The sequence below is a fragment of the Dromiciops gliroides genome, chromosome 1 (assembly GCF_019393635.1).
Source record: "Dromiciops gliroides isolate mDroGli1 chromosome 1, mDroGli1.pri, whole genome shotgun sequence".
NCBI classification, from domain to species: domain Eukaryota; kingdom Metazoa; phylum Chordata; class Mammalia; order Microbiotheria; family Microbiotheriidae; genus Dromiciops; species Dromiciops gliroides.
This window is the reverse complement of record NC_057861.1, coordinates 754,386,050-754,407,804: the sequence shown is the minus strand read 5'-3', so window position 1 is coordinate 754,407,804 and position 21,755 is coordinate 754,386,050. Positions and strand designations below refer to the sequence as shown.

At 43.2% G+C, this 21,755-nt stretch overlaps 1 protein-coding gene across 2 annotated transcripts in view; it reads left to right on the top strand.

Moving 5' to 3' along the window:
• Positions 1-21,755, top strand: part of AMPH (amphiphysin) — a 196,882-nt gene that overhangs the window by 161,218 nt on the left and 13,909 nt on the right. For both annotated transcript variants that reach the window (XM_043978501.1, XM_043978502.1), the window contains 3 exons: positions 1,536-1,568; positions 4,159-4,215; positions 5,274-5,384. In XM_043978501.1, the coding sequence (XP_043834436.1) occupies positions 1,536-1,568; positions 4,159-4,215; positions 5,274-5,384 (201 nt within the window). The remainder of the gene's footprint in view (positions 1-1,535; positions 1,569-4,158; positions 4,216-5,273; positions 5,385-21,755) is intronic.

The following is a 21,755-nucleotide window of genomic DNA, read 5'->3' as shown; positions in this document are numbered from 1 at the left end:
ATTGGGAAAAGGGACTGACACTGCAGTCCCCCAAGACAATGGAAATAGTATTAGTGAGCCAGGAGGCTCAGAGGCAGATCCTTGGGGGATAGATGCAAATCAGATTTGGCTGCCCAACTGGGACCCTACCGTGAATAATGAGGATTCCTGGGACTTCAGTGGTCTACCAGATGGCCCAAAGAATGGCTTGGATAATTGGCCTGAATTTGTTAATCAGTGGCCCACCCAAGACATGGGAGGTTCCAGTAGTTGCTGGGAAGATACAGGCCTAGATGCCAACAAGAGGACGTTGGAGGCTCATTTGAAAGCAGGGTTATCTGGGGAACAGGCCAGCATGAGTGTCTATCAGCAAAGCCAGGACTTAGCAAGACCCATGGTTCTGTTCCACGTGGGCAGCTCCCCAAATGCTAGCACCGAGAGCTCAAATAGTCCTAAAGACAGTGAGACCAACAACTCAGACTTATCTGAAGATGAGATTGCTAACCGGAGATATGGAGTGTTGTACCAAGAAGTAGAGGCTGAGAAAGAAGAGGTACCTACCCTGGTGTGTAGCCTAGCCTAGCCCAAGATTCCCTTAGGCTGTTACCTTATGTCTTCTACACATCCATGGTCCGTGCCATCCTCTGAGTGAGCCCTTGCTGACTTCCTTGACAAACTACCCTACATCCTCTGAATTCTGTGCAGCCCAACCATACGAATAGGTTGACCAAAAAAAGGGTGATCATTATAAACAGTCTCGGTCTGTGCCCCCATTCCCGGTACAAAGTGTGGAGATAACTGAGTGTTTGCCTTTCAAGCTGCCATGTCATGAACAGAGCAGACACAATTCAGAGGGACATAGATTCAGAACAGGACCATAGCTGTCCTCTCCTCCAAGATCTTTTGACAGGGAGGAAACTGGAAGCCAGAGAGGATGAGTACTTGCCTAAGGTCACACAGGTCCAGTGGCAGAGCTTGGGTTTGAACTCAGATATTCAATCCTGGTTCTTCACTCATTGCTTTTGTCTCTGCACCTTATTGGTGCCCTCAAAGTGCTTACAGCTTATTAATACATGAATAACTTATATTCGTGCACACACACACACACACACACACACAATTGGGAAAATCTCACTTGGTAAAATCCTAACATTGCTGTTTAGAAAAACCATGGAAATCTCTTCTGACGATGATTAGGAAAGTGATGGCCATGGCCTGACAGTGGAGAGACCCCCCAAGGCTCACCTTGGGAGCTCACCCCTTAGAGCTGTCCCACCATTGCTGAGGGTAGGAGTCTTTGAGAATGATTAAAGAGCCACCAGAAATTACTGGAAAGAGCACTGGACCTTTTTTTGTCAGCAGCCTATTGGATGTGATCCCTCGTGGCCTTCTCCATCTCATTAGTACTCTCTCATTCATGGCCTCTCCCCTTTCTCTCTGTTTTGGTTTCATTGGTGATGTGTAGTCTTTTCCATGTCCACACATAAAAATACATGAATGTTAACAAGAGCTATGAAGACATAACAAGTAACATTCTGGTCTCCACTTCCACTTAGGCATCCAGTGGGACCTTCAATGGATTCACCCAGGTAAGAAATGAATGAATTTGAGAGTGACTCTGGGGCTAGCAATGACTCACCTATGCACAGATAGGTCTCCAAGTGAGTAGATCAGATGCTTCTTCGAGTCAAGATGTAGATCATAAATGATGGACTTATAAAATCTGAAATGTGATGGGTCCTTGGAGGCCAAAGAATCCAACTCTGACATTTTATAGGTGAGAAAGCAGAGACCCAGGAAGGTTGTGACTTGCTTAAGGTCATATGAGGAATAAGTACATGAAATGATCCTTTAAGCTTCAAGGTTCAACAGGTTCTGCTCTCAAGAGGGAAGCGGGGCTGCTATTCAGTGTCTGGGGGTATGGGAACAAAAGGGGGGATTTTGAGGAAAGTACAACGTTTCTGAAGAAATTTCTCCCTGAAGCTCAGTGCAGAAGTACAGAAACAAACAAATAATAATGAAGTGATGGTGCCACTGTTCTCTGCCCTGCTCAGACCAGAGTAAAGAACTGTGTATTTTAGTAGGCACTGAGAAACTGGGAAGTGAAGGACCTCAATTCCATGCCATATAAATATGAAGGAACTGTGGTCATTTAGACTGGAATGTTCTGGACTCGGGGGAAACAGGAGGGCACCTCAGCCATTTAGTCTGGATGCCTCATGGAAGAGGGCTCAGCCTTGGGCTTCTTGGCCCTAGAGGCAGAATGAGAAACCATGGGCACAAGACACAAAATGGAACATGTAGGCATGATATCAGGAAAGAAATGATTGGAAGTGCCCCAGCCACAGTGGAAGGGGCTGCCTCAGTAAACAGTGGCCAGATGACAATTTATCAGACAGGGCTGTGATGGGGATGCTTTGTCATGTAGGGGTGGGACTAATTCTGAGGCTCCACAATTGCTCCCTAGCAGTTAGCTTCCATTGCCACCAGCTTCTTAGTCTGGCTCCATTGGTGTGGGGATGAGAGCTATCCCACAATCTCAGGATTGTACAGACCCCACCCCAACCTGAAGAGGATGACAGGATGGTGTTCATTGGTGAGGTCCAACCACAGTAAATGCAGATACAGCTGTCACCAGCAAAGAGTTGAAAACACATAAGTACCCAAGCACCTTCAGTCCTTTTAAGGGAGATAAGCCATTTGGAGACTTTGCCTCTGGATTTTTTGAAAAGCTGTTGTAATAGGAAGCATGACGGCAGCAGTCCTAGAATCCCAGATTGGGAAGAGACCATGATGCGCCTCTAGCCCTTAACCTCTTTTCTATCATGAACTCCTCTGGCATTCTGGCAATGCCCACAGACCCTTCCCAGAGTTAGGTTTTTAAATGCATAAGACAAAATACATCAGATTACAAAGAAGAGCAACTATATTTAAATACAATTATCTAAATTTTTTCTTTTTTCTTTTTTCTTTTTTTTTTTGGTGAGGCAATTGGGGTTAAGTGACTTGCCCAGGGTCACACAGTTAGTAAGTGTTAAGTGTCTGAGGTTGGATTTGAACTCAGGTCCTCCTGACTCCAGGGCCGGTGCTCTATCTACTGCACCACCTAGCTGCCCCCTAAATATTTTTTCTTAAAAGCTAAGTTCATATATTCCAGATTTAGAATCTAACCCAACTGAGACCCCAAATTAATCCCTCTATAGTAGACTGAAATCATAGTCTGCCATCTTCTTCCTGAAGACCTCTGGTTAGAGGCCTGCTACCTCCCAAGGTAAACCACTCTATTTGTGGTTAGCTGTTAGGAAGTTTTCTTTGACATCACATATGCACCTTTTGCAACTTCTATCCCTTGTTGCTAGTTCTATCTTCTGAGGCTAAGATGGACACAATTTAATCCTTCTTCTGTGGTGACAGCCATTCAGATATCTGAAGATAGCCATCATGTTCCCCCTGAGTCTTCTCCAACATCCTGGGTTCCTTCAATGGATGCTTATATGACATGGACCCAAGACCCTTCACCATCTTTTGGCTCTTGTTTGGAACATTGCTAGGTGACACATTTCCCTCTTAGATTGTACCTTTAACTGAATACATAGTCCAGGTTTTGACTTACCAGGGTAACCCTGGTTTGGGGATTCGGACCTAGTTCTTATGATTAGGACAGCTACTAAGAAGAGAGTGTCCTGGGATGGGGTTCTGGGCTTTGGCTGAGGAAAGGAAAAAGAAAAAGGAATGCCCAACCTGGCCCTTCCTGGTCTCCAAGGCAAGTAGGTTGTCAATCTCATTGACCCCTTCAGAGACACAATGGGTTAGCGCCTATCAGAGTCTAGGCTCTAGGACCTCACTAGTTTCTAATAGATGCATCATTTTGGAACCTGGTAAGCACCAAGCCAGGCCTCAGCAGGTTTGCAGAATGAGACTGGCAGCAGGCAGGCGCTGAAGGGAAGGTATTTTTAGGAATTCTTTTCTTCTCCTGATGTCGGTTCTTCAAACCTATTTGCATATTCAGTGCAAACACACAAAAGATTGTGGTGTCTGTTTCTTTTTTCAATTAGACTTTTTCATTTCAAATGAGAAGATTTCTAATTACGACCATTAAGGTGACATTATTTAAATGCTGTCTTGGGGACTTTTCAAAATGCTGATGATTTAAGAGCCCCCTTTCTTCCCAATGCCCAGCCTCAGGACACTTCTCTCTTCACCATGCCCGCCGGTCAGACTGTGATGGATACAGTGGTAAGTAGTTCTGGTTTGTAGACAAGAGAAACTCGTGCACTTTCTTTCTCCCCTGCTTCTGCTGACAACCCACTCTCTCATAATATTGGGTGTTTAGGCACCTCTCTTCTACACAAATGGGTGGGAGAGCTGGGAAATGTTGTTTCTCTGATTCCCAGCTTGGTCCCAGCTACCCGTAGGACAGGGATTGCGAGTCTGGGGCTGTGAACATGGATGGGAAAAAATGCCCATCTTTGCTTCACTATAATTGGTGTCCTGGGTAATCCAATGCATTCTATTTGGTGCACTTAAAACCATTCTTCTGTATAATTCTATATTGATATAAATTAAGAGTCCCCGGAGGCCATCAAATCTAGACCTCTCATTTTCCTGGGGCCAAGTGACTTGCCCAGGGGCACCTGCACCTAGTTTTGTGTAGAAGACTGGACCAAAACTCAGGTCTTTCTGACTCCAAACTCAGCATTTTACACTGCTCCCCATCCCCCTGGGGCCATTTAGCAGTCTATCTGATTATCTTTTCTGTCCCACATGCACTTTCCAGTTTATATGGAGCACTGTGTAGATAATGCTCATTGTTTTCACTTGGAGATACTGTTTTCCATGAGGACATCTCGTCTTCACTTATTTTGTTATCTCCTGTTGGACTTCTAAAGTTGTTTCCCATAGTTCTGATTCTGATCATTCAGAGCTGTGAGATCTCAAAGTAGGTTTCCCACATGCAACTTTTCTTGTAAATCGATCCCTCCTGGAAATACATGCCTTTCACCTTCAGGGAAATCACAGAAATGTGACCTATTTTGTAGCATGTTCCCAGGTTAGCACAATGTTCACCAAATTAGGATTTATTAAGAACCCAAAGCTCTTGGTGTCAGCAGGAAAGCCATGAGCCCACTGAGGAGGGATCTGCAATAAAGTCCAATAGTGTCAAGTTTGGAAGATTCGCTAAAGCTTGTCAGATGGAGGACACCATTAGCTTTGACTGCCAATATTCCTTAGCAATTTGGGTTCACTTTTGATCTTTTTCTTTCTCCTAACCTACCCCTAAAATAAAAACAAAGGCCGAGTCGGAAGAAGTGCCCCCCACAGAACCCAAAGCTGAGGAGCCCTTGGTTGGAGCTCCTTCTGAGGGCCAAGACATCCAGCCTAGTGAGGCAGCAGAGGAGGCTGAGGTGAGTGTCAGCTTCCAGTCCCACTCATCTATGCCCTCCTCATCTCTCCACCACCAGTCACCTCTTCATTCATTCATCTTCCATGCCATCCTCCTGCTTTATACATCATTGGGGACACCAGCCTGCGCTATGAATATCCCAGCTGAAAGAGAGTTCAAGATAGGATTCTCGGATGTTTTTCGTCCATAAAATGCATAGAATTGCAAAGGAAACCACTTAAACAGAAATGCGGTGACTAAAATATTTTTAAAATGAAGAAATTCAGAGACCTCATGGTAAGACCCCAGGTCCTGGCACATCTGAGAGAGTTCAGATAGATTTTGTTGTTCCCTTGACCTTTTAACTCCCTTCCATTCCATGTCTCTCATTCCTTCATTGACTGTTTTCCTTACTTTTGAAGTAAAGGTGCTCAGAATGGTAAAAGATAGAATTTCTGTACAAGAAGCTATAGACCTGACTTCTTAGATAAAGCACACTGTGCCATTGACACAGTTTGCCACACCAGATGTGCCTTGTGGTCAAATGGTTCTTAGCTCCGTGTGTGTGTGTGTGTGTGTGTGTGTGTGTGTGTGTGTGTGTGTGTGTGTGTGAGAGAGAGAGAGAGAGAGAGAGAGAGAGAGAGAGAGAGAGAGAGAAAGTATGGCAGAAGTATGATGAAGTTTCTCAGAATCATGTTTTAATATATAAAATAAAGTGAATAGGATTAAAAAAGAAATCGATCATGTTAAAATACAGTTATCAAGAAAAAAATTAAATTCCTAGATCCCAGGGTAAGAACTCCCATATATAGACCAGTCTATAAGGATTGCTTGGGAAAGAAATTAGACCTGTGATTTCATTGGGATAGAGAAGGTGAGGAAATCTCCTAAGGCAATGCAGATCAGCACCTTCTCTGCCACTTCTAGTCTTAGAGAGCTTCCCAAAGCACTGAGACGGTGGGTGATTTGCCTCAAGTCAGAAGCATGACTTGAACACAGGTGTTTTTGACTCCATGACTGCTCTCTATTCAGTAACACTAAGTAACGTCAGTAACATCTAAACCAAACTATATCCCCATTCCTAGCAAATGTTTTCTAGAAGTCCATGTCAAGAATGACCTTTGGTGAGTAGGGAAATATCGTTGACACAAATATACAAAGTATTAATAAAAAAATTTGATTGAATTCATTGGGGAAAGAACTGCAATATACAAATGAAAGGATGCTCTGTTCTGGGTTGTAACTTTGACTTCCTGAACTGGCAAGTGTCCTATCAGTATTTAAAATAGTGAATTATGGTTCCTGTCTGTGCCATTACCTGCTCCCAATGCAAGTATAATCTGTCCACATTAACTGGTGTAAAATATAGCTGTGAACCATGGTGGGGAGTAGAAGAACTGAACAGATATGAACTTGACAGTGCAACACACAGGAAATTCAGGGAGTGATACCAAGGAAGATTGGCTTAAAGATACAATAGAAAGGGAAGATCAGTTTATTCCTGGAATACAGCAAAAGGTCTCTGAAGAATTTCAATCAGGGTGCCATTTACTACAGGCTTCCACAGGAAATCATAAAATAGTGAAAAAACAATCTCCTTGTAACCCAAAATGACATTTTTGAGATTAGATAACTAGAGAATTGAAAGTTCATGCTGTACTTGCCTTAGGTCATCTTTGCAATAAGGTGTGTAGACCATCTGTCAAATCTGCCATTTATTAATAGACTAGAAGAATAAAGCCATGTAAATAATGAAGTGATGGTAGGAAGACTGGATAGAGAAAAGCAGAGTGGATCTGTTCTCTTTTTGTCTGGATCATTTCCTTTCGAAGTTGGGAAGATTGGGATCATAAGAAAGTCTACACATTCTGTTTGAAAAGCTCTCCATAAAATGTTGCCCTTTTCCTTGTTCATCTTGATCCCAAGGGTAAGCATTGAGTGGAAGATACAATGAGCCAAATTTAAGTTTAAGTAAAAGGTATCCCCAAATTGATTGGGCTGCCTTCAAGATGGCAGGTTCTCCCTCATTGGAGGAGGTCTGTAAGCAAAGGTTGCATGACCCCTTAATGGGGATCATAACATTATAGGATCATAGACTTGGAGCTTAGATTAACCCAAAGACCATCTAATCCAACTTCTTCATTTGATGGATGAGGAAACTAAGGCGTAGAGGGGTGAAGTATCTTGCCCAAGGTCATACAGGTGGTGAGAAGGAGAGCTGGGATTTGAACACAAGTTCTTGACTTCAGCTTTGGGTTGGACTAGATTGTCTCTTAGCTCCCTTTCAACACTGAGAGGTTTGGATGCCAGAAGGTTCTGACAGCTTCCTCCATCCATCTCGCTCTAGCTCCTGCATCCATCTTATGTAGAGGCCTCAACACCCTCTAATTGGATACTTTTCTAATTGCCTTATCAGAAGACAGCTGCTTTATGTGTTTTTATAGAGGGTTAGGCTTGATTACATGATACCAGGACACTTCTTTGTCAATCAAAGTTCATTTTACAAGTTCAATACAGACAGGGAAGATACAATAGGAAATGTGACTGATTATAGCTTTCAACATGACATTTCTTATAAAAAGAAGAGGGTAGTATGTGAAGATTTTGTTTCTATGTCAAATGTGATAAAGTTTTGAAGAAAACTGCTTCTGTGTTGGTAGTCTTCTTCTACTCTCTGCTTTATTAATGTTTGCCAGCAGAGAAGGCTTCATTTTCATCAGAGTCTCCTTTTTTTCCATTCCTTGAATGAATGAATGAAAAAACATTTATTAGGTGTTTGCATTGTATTATGCCTTTAAACACTAGGTTTAAATAGAAAGGCAGAGACAATTTCTTCTCTCAAGAAGCTCACATGTAAGAGGTTTTAATGGCAAGTCAGATGGAAAAAGCCCATGGGTGCAGAGGCAAAGCAGATGGTCAGGTCTCTTCTTTCAGGGCATTTCCACTAATAAAATCATATCTGTTTCTGGTGTTGTGCCATTTGGCAATGCCAAGGATTCTGGTGTTGAGGACTTTCTTTTGGAGGTCTTCAGTAACTCTGGTTGAGGAGGAAGGGGTTTTGACACCATACGAAGCAGTCTCCCTGTCACATCTCTACAAGAATTGTTTGCTGGAATAATGGTGTTCTGGAAACAGTACTAATGATTTGAGCAGGGGGGTGTAATGGAGGGAACGCTTCAACTCCTGGGACTCTCAGGCTTACCTGTTCATTGGTGATAGATTGGTCAATGGTTGGTGTTAGATATAGTGAGGAAGGCAAGCCCCTTCTCCACAGGATTGTAAACCTCAAGGTTTATTGTGAAAGCCAGGCAGGGAACAGGGCTGATGGTCTGGGAGTGGGAGGAGGAAGCATTTCCATGTCAAGGCCTCTTGGATTCAGGGGTCTCCATTAGGTTCTGAGGGAAGGTGTTGGTTGAGGTGGTGATGGTGACGGTGGGAGAAGGCATGCTATTAAAGATATTCTTATCCAGTTATGAGCTAAGTTAGATTGCTTAGTATTCCCTTCCAGCTCTGAGATTGTGTGGCTGTAGGATTCGGTGAAGATTGCAGTTCATGGAACTCCTTGTTCCTCCCCCTTTCCATGGGCCTGATAAATCTTCAGAAATGCCACAGTTGAGGCCAGTAGGATGTCATTGATAAACCTCCAGAATAGTAGAGTAAGATGGGATAGCCATTTAGCTGTGACAACTTAAAAGGTCAATAGTTTTTGAGCTGGTAGTATAAATAGTGATGATTTATGTGGTATTATTTTATATCCTGGGGAAAGCTAAGTGGCACAGCAGATATACTGGGCCTGGAGTCAGGAGGACCTGAGTTCAAATCCTACCTCAGATACTAGTTGCATGACCCTGGGCAAGTCACTTAACGCTGTTTGCCTCGGTTTCCTCATCTGTAAAATGAGCTGGAGAAGGAAATGGCAAACCATTCTAACATCTTAACCAAGATAACCCCAAATGGAGTCACAAAGACTCATACACAATTAATCATCACCACCAACAAAATATATATCCTGGTACTTTGCTGAAGTTATTGTTTCAGTGAATTTTTAATTTGATTCTATGGGGTTCTCTAAGTAGACCATCATATAATCTGCAAAAAATTATTCTTTTGTTTCTTCTTTTTCTAATTTTATTCCCTCAATTTCTTTTTCTTGCATTATTGTTGTAGTTAGCATTTCTAGCACTATATCAAACAATATTGGTGATATCATACATCCTTACTTTACCTTGATATTATTGGAAAGAACTCTAGTTTTTCAACCTTACACCTAATGCTAATAGTTTTATAGATTGAAAGGGTCTTTGAGAGGACCTCCTGATTTTGCTGATGAAAATGAAGCCCAGAGAGCTTAAAAGATCAGTTCACCTCAGTCAAGAAGACTTGGAAATCTCTCCTCAAATAATGACTATCCATATGACCCTAGGAAAGTCATTTGATTGCTCTCAGTTTCAGGTTCCTCATCTGTAAAATCAGTCAACCAACAAGCATTTATTGTGTTCCTACTACATGCCATGCTAGGTGCTAGAAAATACAAAGACACGAACCAGAAAGGTCCTTCCATTCTGCAGGCAGAGACAAAGTGAATAGATAATGGTGAGATGTAAAATGATCATGTGCATCCAATGAAGATAACAATCAATGAATCAATCATCAGTAACGTATTAATGCTGTGATAGGTCACAGTTCTAAGCCGAGCAGTTACAAAGAAAGGCAAAAGGCAGCCCATCCGAAGAAGGAGCTTTCATTCTACTGGATGCCCATAGTCCTTGACTCACAGGGATGTTGCCAAACACTCTATGAATGTTAGTTATTATCATTGCCCAGTTATGATGGTAGTAAATGGTTTGAACCAAGATTTGGACCAAGGTTCTATACTCCAAATTCATCACACTTTCCACTGGCCCTTTCCACATGCCTTAGGATGCAAGCATCTTGAGGGAAAGAATGTTTTTTTTTCTATCCCAATACTTAAGGCAGTACCTTGTATATATTGGGTGCTTAATATATGTTTGTAGACTAGAGAAAGGAGCACCATGAGGGACCTGAAGATACAGAGGAGAGGATGGAAGGGATGGCCATAGTTATAGGTGAGTCGTTCAGTAATCCATATTCAGCAGCATCTCCAGGACCTTTGTAGAGTCTCATCAGAACTCCTTGGTAATGACCCAAAGCCAGAAAAACATTTACTTAGGGAAGGTCGTGCTGTTCTGTGATTTTTAGGGATAAACTCAGACTTTATCAAAAAGGCTAGCACCGATGGCCTCATATGTGAGAACTCTGTGGAAGAATGTTAAATTTAGAGCTATGAGGGACCTCAGACATTATCTAGTCCAACCCCCTCATTTTTTACACATGAGGAAACTGAGGCCCCAGGGGGTGAAGTGACTCACCAAGATCAAAGTAGATGTCAAAGGCAGGATATAAACCTATTTCTTATGAAGGCTCAGCTAGCGTTCTGGCCCCTGGATCACAGTAAAACATAGGTCCTACCCCCAAAGAGATAGCAAAGTTATACAAGGAAAGAAGAGAAACTCAAGGAACAAGCAGTCAGCCCCCTCCCTACATCTAAGTGAATACTTTGCTTTGCAGCTAAGAGAGATAATGTAACAAGTGCGGCCAGCAGCTTTGCATGCCCATAATTAACTCCAATGTCATACAGAGGATCAAAGATTGAAAGCTTAAAGCAACCATCTAGCACAACCTTGCATTTTAGAGACAAGCAAATTCAGGCTCCAAGAGGGCACATGACTTTTACATGACCACACAGTTAAAGTGGCATCTGAAGCAAGATTTGAATCTGACACACCCTCACTCCAAGACCAGCACTTTATCTGCCACAGTGGGAAGCAGAGGCCTCCTGAAGGCCTGGTTTCTTCTGGGACTTACAGTGTGACATTTAGAGAAACAACCCTTTCTATCCGGAGCCTCCTTCTACCTCCCACTCACCCCTACTTTCAAGTGTTTAAAGCATGGTTGGGGTTTAATTTACTTAAATTAATACTTACAAGTCTACAATCTTCCTGAATTTCTTCCCCCCCCCTCAAAGACCAAGCTGTTCATATCAATTATATGACTTCATAGCTATGGTAAAAATAGGTAATTGGGGGGCGCAGTGGATAGAGCACCGGCCCTGGAGTCAGGAGTACCTGAGTTCAAATCCAGCCTCAGACACTTGACACTAGCTGTGTGACCCTGGGCAAGTCACTTGACCCCAATTGCCTCACTAAAAAATAAAAAAATAAAAATAAATAAAATAAAATAAAAAATAGGTAATTGATTTCAAAAATGTACATTAAATAATAAGGAATTTTAATGATGATGATGATGCCACAGACCCTCCCATCATCATCCAAAGGATGGATCCAACACTCTTTTTGTGTGTAAGGGGAGTGATGGATTCTTGCCGTCCCAATTCCCCCCTTTATTCTGAATGGCAAGTAAGAGAAAAGACAGTGGGAGGGAAGACTTGGTGGATGAATGTTGAAATTGTGATGTTTGACCTCAGGATCCTTCATGGAAATGAGTGAAGCCTTGAGGTCTTCTAAAGACCCCCACATCAGTGTCCCCCTAATTAAATGCCTGTATGACCCTGAAAACTCCTGTTAACAGTAGCAGAAGTCAGAGGTGGTCTGAGACAAGATTTGGCCTCCTTGTCCGTGTGCTCCTCCTTCCTTGGCCATCTCCCCCAAGTTCCAGTCTTGACCCTTACATTCACTTTTCTCAAAACTATATCACCAATCCATGACTCAGAGCCCACCCATCTCTGCTGAGGGGCATTCATGGCAGGACATGTGGGCTAACTAGCATAGCCCTGAAGCATCTCTTAATTGTGGGGGCAACTTTCCCATGGCCTCCATTACATATTAGTTTCTTTTCAACATTGTATTTATTGATACAGCTTAATTATATATAATTTTCATTTCTGAATATCTCTTCCCCCAGCCCAACCAGCCTTTCCTTGTAACAGGAAATTTCAAAGGAAAGTGGGGGAGCAGGGAATAATTCAGTCAAAAAAGCATTGTACCAACCAAGTCTGACAGGATAGACAATGTTTCCTTTCTATAGCCCCCCACCTCTGCAAAGAAGGGAGGGAAGTATATCTTCTCATAGCTTGTTTAGGGACTTGCTTGGTCTGCAGAATTATAAAGCTTTCAGTTTTGTTTGTTGTTGTTCTCTCTGCTTATATTATTTCCATGCCCTGTTCCAAAGACACTGGGACTCCTGCCAATTGGCATGAGCCTTGTAATCATAGCACTCCTTGCTATCCTTACACATAAGCCCCTGAGATATATGAAAGATGATAACCTACTGATGGCGCCTTGGCCAAGAATAAATATTCAGGTTTTCCCTTAGTTTTGCAGTTTGTGGAATTTCAACTGCTTTTCCTCTTGCTCTCTCTCCATTCTCACATAGACTATAAATAACAGCTGGAACATTAGGCAGATGCAGTCATCATGCCAAGCTCAATCTCATCACACATTTTTTATTTGCCAAACATCCAGTTTGCTGGAGTTGACAACCAGGCATCAAATCAGTTATCTCCCTGAGCCTATCCTCTATGACAGCATAGTTTTTCCACTTAAGGATCCCTAATACCACTTAGGATAATGTTGGCACAAAATGGAAGGTCATCTTGTCCAGTTCTGTCATTGTGCATACGTAAGACCATAGACTCACGGAATAGAGCTGAAGGTACTATCTAATTGACTCTTTCATTTAACAGATGAGGAAACTGAGGCTCAAAAAGTGACATTCAAGGTCACATAAATAATCAGTGGAAAACTCAGTATTTGAATCTAGGTCAACTGAATCAAATCCAATTTTCTGTGATTCAGTCAATCAACAAGACAGCATTAAGGAGCAATTATGTGCCTAGAGTGATGGGCCAGGAGTCAAGAAGATCAGAATTCCAATTTGGCATCAGACATTTACTAACTGTGTGACCCTGGGCAAGTCACTTAAGCCTGTTTGCCTCAGTTTCCTCATCTGTAAAATTAGGTGGAGAAGGAAATGGCAAACCACTCCAGTATTTTTGCCCCCCAAAAACCCAAATGGAGTCACAAAGAGTCAGACATGAATGAAATGACTAACCAAAAAATGTGCTAGGTGATGCTCAAGGCTCCTGAAAAAAAAATACACAATGAATATTTCCTTTCCACCACATAGTCATGGCATTTGCTTGTCATTTCTGGTCAAGCTATCTTAGAAAAAACACCTTGGAATTCTTTTCTCAAAAGATAAATTCACAAGCCAATTCCTAAGCCCAAGGTTGAGCTATTTAGGAGAGAAGATATACAAATCCCTTTTGTCTTTGAAACACTAATTAACCACTGCCACAGCTGTCATCAGTCACTTGCAGGGCTGACCTGCCCTCTTCCAGAAATCATTCTTAGCACCTGAGTGTCTCTGCAAAATTATTTTAGATTATCTTCCAAAAGAATGAAGCTGAAAATGGAATGTTGTTATGAAAAGGGCAGACAAATGCAATTGTGAAATCAGAAAAAAAAGAAAGGGAGGAAGGAGAGAGAGGGAGGGAGGGAGAGAGAGAGAGAGAGAGAGAGAGAGAGAGAGAGAGAGAGAGAGAGAGAGAGAGAGAGAGAGAGAGAGAGAGAGAGAGAGAGGCGCACAGGCAGGAGTCCACAGAGAGCCCTCATGTGAAGAGGGACTGATGTGAAGACCAGGAAGGCTTTCAGTTTGCCTCCTTTGATTTGATTTCCTTTCCTGAGCCAGGAACGCTGTCTTGACTTATTTGCATAAGAGAAAAGCCTGTGGGAAATGAAAAGCAAACTATGTGGGTTTCAATAATGCATGGTATAGATCCACTGGTAAAATCTGGCCCTGGAGGAGAAACTAATCTTCTCTAAAGGGGGCAAATGGTTCCAATATTTATTTCAGTGGAAAAGTCCAAAGATTCCTAATAAAGAATAGAAGACTAGAACAAGAAATTTATGCACATTCATTTTTAAAGGACATTACCTTTTGCAAAAAAGGAATCGATCATCCATAATGTGGGTTCCATTGTGTTTTAGTAAGTTAGTTTTTACCTGAAACATCCAAGGCTTAAACAATATTTGAGCATTTTCTAGTCAGTCATCATCTGCTTTTCTGTAGCATTTTTTCTACTCTTTATCTTCTGGTAAAAAGACAGGCAGTGGAGTTCAGCCAAATGAAACAACCCATTCTTCCAACCTACCTTCTATAACATGATTATCAAGCACTCTAAGCATCCTGGTTAACCACCTCTGAAGCAGCTGCAGCTGGCTAATGCTCTCCCCAAAGGGCCACACAGGCCTGAATACAATTTCCCAGGGGTGTCTGCCTGGGCCAGAGTACAGAGGCAGCATCGTGAGGACCTTGTCTTGGCCATGAGCTTCCATTAACGAAGCCAAAGTTCCCTTTGGTTTTCTTGCCTCCCAGATCACCCTGGGGACCTATGCTGACTTTGTTATTCCAACAACACCCCAGGTGTTTTGTTTTCATTTTTAATCAAGCCCTCCTTCCCCCATTTTGTGCTGAGGCCTCTGAATTTGGGGCCCAGCTTTACCACTGGAGGTTTATTCCTATCAATTTGTTTTCTTAGATTCAGCTCAACATTCTGCCTCACTGAGATACTTGTCGGTCCTGCTTCTTTCATCCACTACGTTAACCCTCCCTCCTACATTCAGTTCTCCATTTCAAACATTTAATCAAAGTGTCTCCTAGTCATCCGTAGATCAGTTTGCTTGCTGAATTGGGGCATTGGAAATGGAGCTTTCCTTGGGCTTCCTGAGATAGAATTTCATAAGGGATGATTCCTTTCACTGAACAAAATCCATTGGTTTCCATGGCACTGGTCAGTCAGAGTGCAAGTTGCTGGTGGGCATGACCACATCACCACATCTCACCTTCCTTTTATACTCCCTATAACCCACCACACAGTAGGGAGACATTTTCTAAATACAGTGATTCTCAATTAACTAATAAATCTAACAATATTTATTAAGCAATTACCGTGGGGGTCAAGCACTGTCCTAGGCACAGAGGATATGTAAGCAAAAGTGAAAGTTGCTCTTCTCAAGGAGGGGATGACATTAGCAACTTAGGATGGGGGAGCAGGCAGGAAATCAAGCCTTCTCTCTCCCTGGAGGCTTCTTTTTGACTGCAGATGTTCTTGGATAAGATGTTGGATGCATTGAGTCCCAAACACCTTCTACTGCAACTTCTCCCCCTCCCACCCCCAGGAAACTTTGGGAGCTCCTCTTTGCCTGCTCTGTTCTCTGATGTCCTCAGCAGACCCTCCCTGTCTATCTCTGCATAGTCTTCTGCATGCTGTGCTTTGGCATATCCTCAGAAGAATCCATCCATTTCTACAAAGGTGATTCTAAAGGCCTATCATTTTCACTGGATGGAGCTGTTAGGGGTTGCTATGGTAACAGTGCTGACCTCAATAGAGATGTGCCTCCACCTGGCCAGACACAGGGTTTATGATGGAAGCCCAGAAGATTAAAATGGGGAGAGGATGGGCTGAGAAGCTCAAATATTCCCAGCATTCCTTTATTAGAAAAGAAGCTCAGAAATGCTTTCAGGAGTGGGAGTGGGGGGAAGGGAAGGTTCAATGAACTGGGAAAGAACAGCATGCCCTACCTTTGGAAAGATGCATCAGGTTGAGGAGCAGAATATCTTGGGAGGAATTGGCCTTGATTAATTACCTGGAAGGAGAGTTCTGGCCTGTGGTGTTTTAAGTCCAGACCACATGAAGAAAGAACCAGCTAATCTTCTCACTCTTCCCCCACCACGATATGTTGTTGGCCTATTGGGTTCTTCTTTTTAGGGCCTGAAAAATGATCGGGTCCCCCTGGCTATTCCCTGGGCTTTCAGGCCATACCGACCTGAATCTTGTTTTCCTATGGCACAAAGAAGGCAATTAATAAATGCTTGTCAATTGACTGGTCAATCTGCAGGGCTCAAGTGGCTTTGACCCTGGACCCACTGGCAAACTCTAGAGGTAACCTCAGATTAGATTAATAATAGGAAAAACATGCTGGGCTTGAAAGCAAGGTGCCAAGGCATGAGTCCCTACCTTACTACCTGCCAGCTCTGGGATATTGAGCAAAAGACCTAAATTCTCTGTTTCTGCATATAAATTAACGAACTGTGGAACTGCTAGAGCTGGGTTTTTTTGTGTTGTTTTGTTTTCATAAGATTTTTAGTACCAAATTTTTCTCCCTCCCTCTCTTCCCTCCCCAAGACAGAAAGCAATCTGATATAAGTTATATATGTACAATCCCATTAAACATATTTCTGCATTAGTCATATTGTGAAAGAAGAATCAGAACACAAGGGGAAAACCTCAAAAAAGAAAAAATAACAACAACCAAAAAGTAGAAATAGTATGGTTCCATCTGCATTCACTATCTACAATTCTTTTTTTCTGAATGTGGAGAACATTTTCCATCATGAGTCTTTTGGAATTGTCTTGGATCATAGAGCCAAGTCTATCATAATTTCAGTTTCTGTGTACCATGTTCTCCTGGTTCTGCTCACTTCACTAAGGATCAGTCCACTTAAGTCTTTCCAGGTTTTTCTGAAATCTGCTCATCATTTCTTACAGCACAATAGTATTCCATTACATTCATATACTTGTTCAGCCATTCCTCAATTGATGGGCATTCCCTTGATTTCCAATTCTATGCCACCACAAAGAGAGTTGCTATAAATATTTTGTACGTATGTCCTTTTCCCTTTGTTATGATCTCTTTGGAATATAGACCTAGTACTGGTATTACTGGGTCAAAGGGTATGCACAGTCCCATAGCCCTTTGGACATAGTTCCAAATTGCTCTCCAGAATGGTTGGATCAGTTCACAACTCCACCAAAAATTAGAGCTGGGCATTGATGTTGGCACAGCATTACATCTGGGATCTCATTCGATACCTGAAAAAAACTCTCTGAAGTCAGTAGTGTAGATATGATTAGTCGTATTTTGCAAATCGGGAAACTGAGGCTGAGAGAGGGCATGTGATTTGCTCAGGGCCACACGGGTAATGGTGACAGAAGTGGGACTCGAACTCAGGTCTTGTTTTCCAGAATGCGAGACTATCTCTCAATAATACTTATACTATTTACCTTGTAGAGCTATTGGGATAGTTACATAAAACAATATCAATAGCAATAGTCATTGATCTAGCACTTTAAAGTTTACAAAGCTCTTTGCATACATAACCTCTGATCTCCAGGACAACTCTGTGAGGTGGGTATAGTTCCTACTCTTATCCTCAATTTACAGATAAGGAACCTGACTCAGGTGAAGTGACTTGTCCAAGGTCACCTCTGTGGTAAGTATCAGGGGCAGGATTTGAACTAGAGCCTTCCTGACTCCATTTCTATCGACCACACATGTACATATCTAAGGTTCTTAGAGATACTATATGCTCAATAAGTTTAATGATAAAAGTACATTTTTGTTATTCAGTGTAGGCAAGTCAATATTATTTGGCACCAGAGTATTCAGAATTAAGAAAAGGAGTCAAAATTCTTCTTCCCTGAGACAGGAATAAACATTTTAATTAATAGGCCCCCTCTTAGCATCGACAGGTGATGTCCTGAGCTCCCGCTGAGAAGGGAGGCTGTGCTCCCAAGTGTCAGACAGGACTAGAACTCAGGCCTCTGGGCTCTTCACTCTGCATTCCTGCCACTACCACCTCCACTTCCCTATCTGCAAAGTGAGGGAGTTGGCTAAATGATCTATAAGGTCCCCTCACATTCTATCATCCCAGAGGTGCAAGTGTGGTGACAGCTGTGCTGGCTGTGATGTGAGAGACTGCCTGGCCAAGTTCACAGCCCTTCCCCAGCCTGGCTGGCTACAGAGTGAGGTGCTCTGAGCCACAATCATTCCTGTACTCCATGATCAGAGGGGCTGCTCTCTGTCTCGGAAGACACTCCCACTTTGATGAGGTCACAGATCCTTATATGAAAACTATCATCAATTCAATTAATGAGCATTTAGTAAGTGCTTACTGTGTACCAGACACATTCTAAATCATGGTGGGGGGGGGGCAGTTAGAAAGTAGCATCTGCAGGGATTGGCCTTCCTTGGAAAATGGCAGGGGAATCAGCCATGGATTCTGAGGGGCAGAGAGGAGGGGGGAGCGCATTTTAGGCACAGGGTTCGGCCTGTGCCAAGGCAGAAAAGGTGGAGTTTTGTGTGTGAGAGGCAGTGAAAAGGCTGGTTTGGCTGGACCATGGGCTGCACGGAGGAGATCACTGTGTAAGAAAACCGGAAAGATAGGCTGGGGCCGGCTGGTGCATTTACTCTAGAGGTTACAGGAAGCCACTGCAGCTTATGAGGACGAAGAACATGCTAAGAACAGGATGCCACCCTCTGGCTGGAATCCCAGTCAGCGACATTCTCATTTTCTTTGTTTATCATTGGGAGTATGTGCCCCAGTAGCATTTTCAGGAAATTATCTTAAACTTAAAAAAGAAAAGAAAAAATCAACTCAAGTGGAATGGGTAGGAGAGGGAGACAAGTGAACCCCAGCTCTGCTAACCATCTGAGATGGCCCAATTCCCAAAGGCCACCCACACAATTGTTGAGAGCCACCGTTAACGGCACACAGCAGCGATAGAATGAATTCTTGAGATGGGAATGCCTCTGCAGCCTGTCAGTGCTCATAATCTGGGGTCTTGGCCATTGCCAGTGTGCTTTTACAACACAACCTATGAGCAAAGCTGATTTCCTTCCTACTAACAGAGCGGCTTCTTTTTTCTCCTGCCTTCATTTAGTTTTTGCTAATGACTATTGCAGCGCTTTAAGGCCCCCATTGTCACATTTCCTTTCCATGAAGGAGGCTATTGGGGAGAGGAAGGAAGCTGCATGGATTTAGAGAGGGAGCAGGGAGATGCCTCCAGCCAGATGCATAGAAAGCACTGCAGTTGTTCCCCTCAAAAGAAGGGGAGTGCTGGTGCTGCTCCCAGCAATTCCCATAGGATTAACATGTAAGCCACTAAGGGCGCTTGAGCACCTGGGGGCTCTCCCAGAGATCCCCCTCAGCATCAGGTGTGAGCCCACTTTAGAATCTCCTTGATACTGGAGTTCCCATTCTGCCTACCTAGCATAAATCTCTCAGAGCCCTGAACAAAGCAATTAAAGGCAGGAAGTGGCAGGTCGGTGTTTCTATTGACTTAAACATAAAGAGAAAAATACAATGAGGTGATGTGACTTCCCAAAAGCCGAAGTGTGTTCAGCTGAGTCATTTCTTTGCTCTTTAAAATAAATACTATCAACCTTTTATTAGAATTATTCCTAGTAACAGCAAATACCTCCTGTGGTAGGTGGGTATTAGAAAGCAGCTCTAGACTTAGGATCCTAATGATGTGAGTCTGACATAAACATATCTACTCCTGCCATTAGTGATACTCTAATATCTTCTTTTTTCCCAACAACTTGATAAATTACTCCAAGGTCTACATCTTTTGAGGTAATGATGCTTACATTTGTGTCATGGCTTTAAAGTTTTCGAGGCCCTTGATGGGCAGATGCTTGTCGTTTTAACCTCACAACAGCCCCGTGTTCTGGGTGCTGCTGGCACTGTTCTTATTTTACAACCAAGGAAACTGAGTCTCACAGATACCAAGTGACCTGCTGATGGTTATACAGATGGTCAGGACTGGGGAGGGATTTTAACCCAGATCTTCCTGATTTTAAACCCAACAAATATATATGGAGGTCTGTGGTGTGTGTGTGTGTGTGTGTGTGTGTGTATACTGCTTTATACATATTTGTTCTAACTATGAGTATAAATTCATAGCTCTATTAAATCAATGTAAGCTGATGTTATCCTCATCATTGGGTCCCAGGTTATGGGTGGTCTAGGAAAAGCTGTTAAAAAATTTCCCCAGTCCTTTTGACATCAATTAGGGCTGTAATAAATGAGTCCCCTTCTAAGCTTCCAAACACAAACCATGCAACTGATTCAGCACAGAGAGGTTAAGCAACTTCTACAGAGCCACACCACCAGAGAGCATGTGGCAGGATTCAAGTCCATGTCTTCCTGACCCCAAGTTCAGGTCTCTAACCCTTGAGCCAAACTTCCTCTCGTATAGAGGAGCTGGCCCAAAGACACTGTCAGAACCCAGATGAGCAGCATCTTCCTGGCAAACAGAACAAGATACTTAAGACAGGCTGTCAGTGCATGAAAACGGCCTTTCATGTTTGCCTTGCCCAGAATATGGGCGTTGGCCCCCTCGAGCCCCTCATCCCCTACAGCCTTGTTCTAGCTGCTCCATCCCATTTCTTGGGCCACCCCATCGCTGTAGCTCTTAGAGGGTCCTGCCTTCCAGACCGGTCCAGCCAAGAACCCAAAGTCCTGTGACATGGACTCCCCCTGCTGGCCTTCTGACTGCATAACAGCAATCTCCGAACTAGTCTGGGTTTGGATGTGCATGAGCAGGGGTGCAGAGCGGGTGATGGGGCCTAGGAGGAACCTGGGAAGTCCACTTGTCCAGCTGACCTCCTCTTACAGAATAGAAACTGAGGCATCTCAAAGAGGTGAGGGGATTCAAAGCCAGGTCCGCAGCGTCCAAGGCAGGGGCTTCTCCCATGAGACCCCCCCCCCTTTATTTGGGGATAAGTACCAAGTTTCAGATCTAGGGATTTGGGAACCCCAGCTTCAGACCCAGGAAGACCCACCCTGGCCACTTCATCTCAAAATCCCAAGTGGATCTCACTCAGCCTATAAGATCCAGAGTAGGTGGCAATCTGTGTTTTAGAGGGAGTTTTCTTAACAGGAGTTCCCTATTTCATTGAAATCACAGGGGCAGCCCAGGACATGGTGCCACCTGCCTGTAATGTGCTGCAGGACAGGACAGAGCCAGCACATCTCCTGTGCTCAGTTCTTGGTTGCAGTGGTCTAAGCCTCTCTGGTGCCCACACTAAACGTAGGACTGAAATGATGAGACCCCAAGATGAGGGGGCCAGTGGACTGCCTAAGAGAGGCAAAGGCTTAGATCAGAAATGGAGTAGGTCAAAGCATTTCTGCCAATCAGAGTGGGATTGAGCCTGGATCTTGCTCTTCCAACCTGAAAGAGATCAGGAGATGCAGGTTTAAAACACACACACTCACACACACACACAATCTTAAAAAAGCCAAACTACATATAGAGGTTTCCTTACCTGAAAAGATAATTTTTCTTGATACTTAACAAATGAAGAGTTCTGTAAGCCATCCAAATGTCCATTGACCACTATTTCTCAAAAAAAAAATTTAGCAATTAAGAGTTGAACACCGACGATTCGGGTGGTTGGACCTGTAAAGAACCTCAAGACCCTTGGTTTCTCCTCCTTAGACTTCCATCTCTGACCACTTAGCTGGACCACTGGTCAGCCAGTCTATCCCTGTTCCCTGTTTCTTA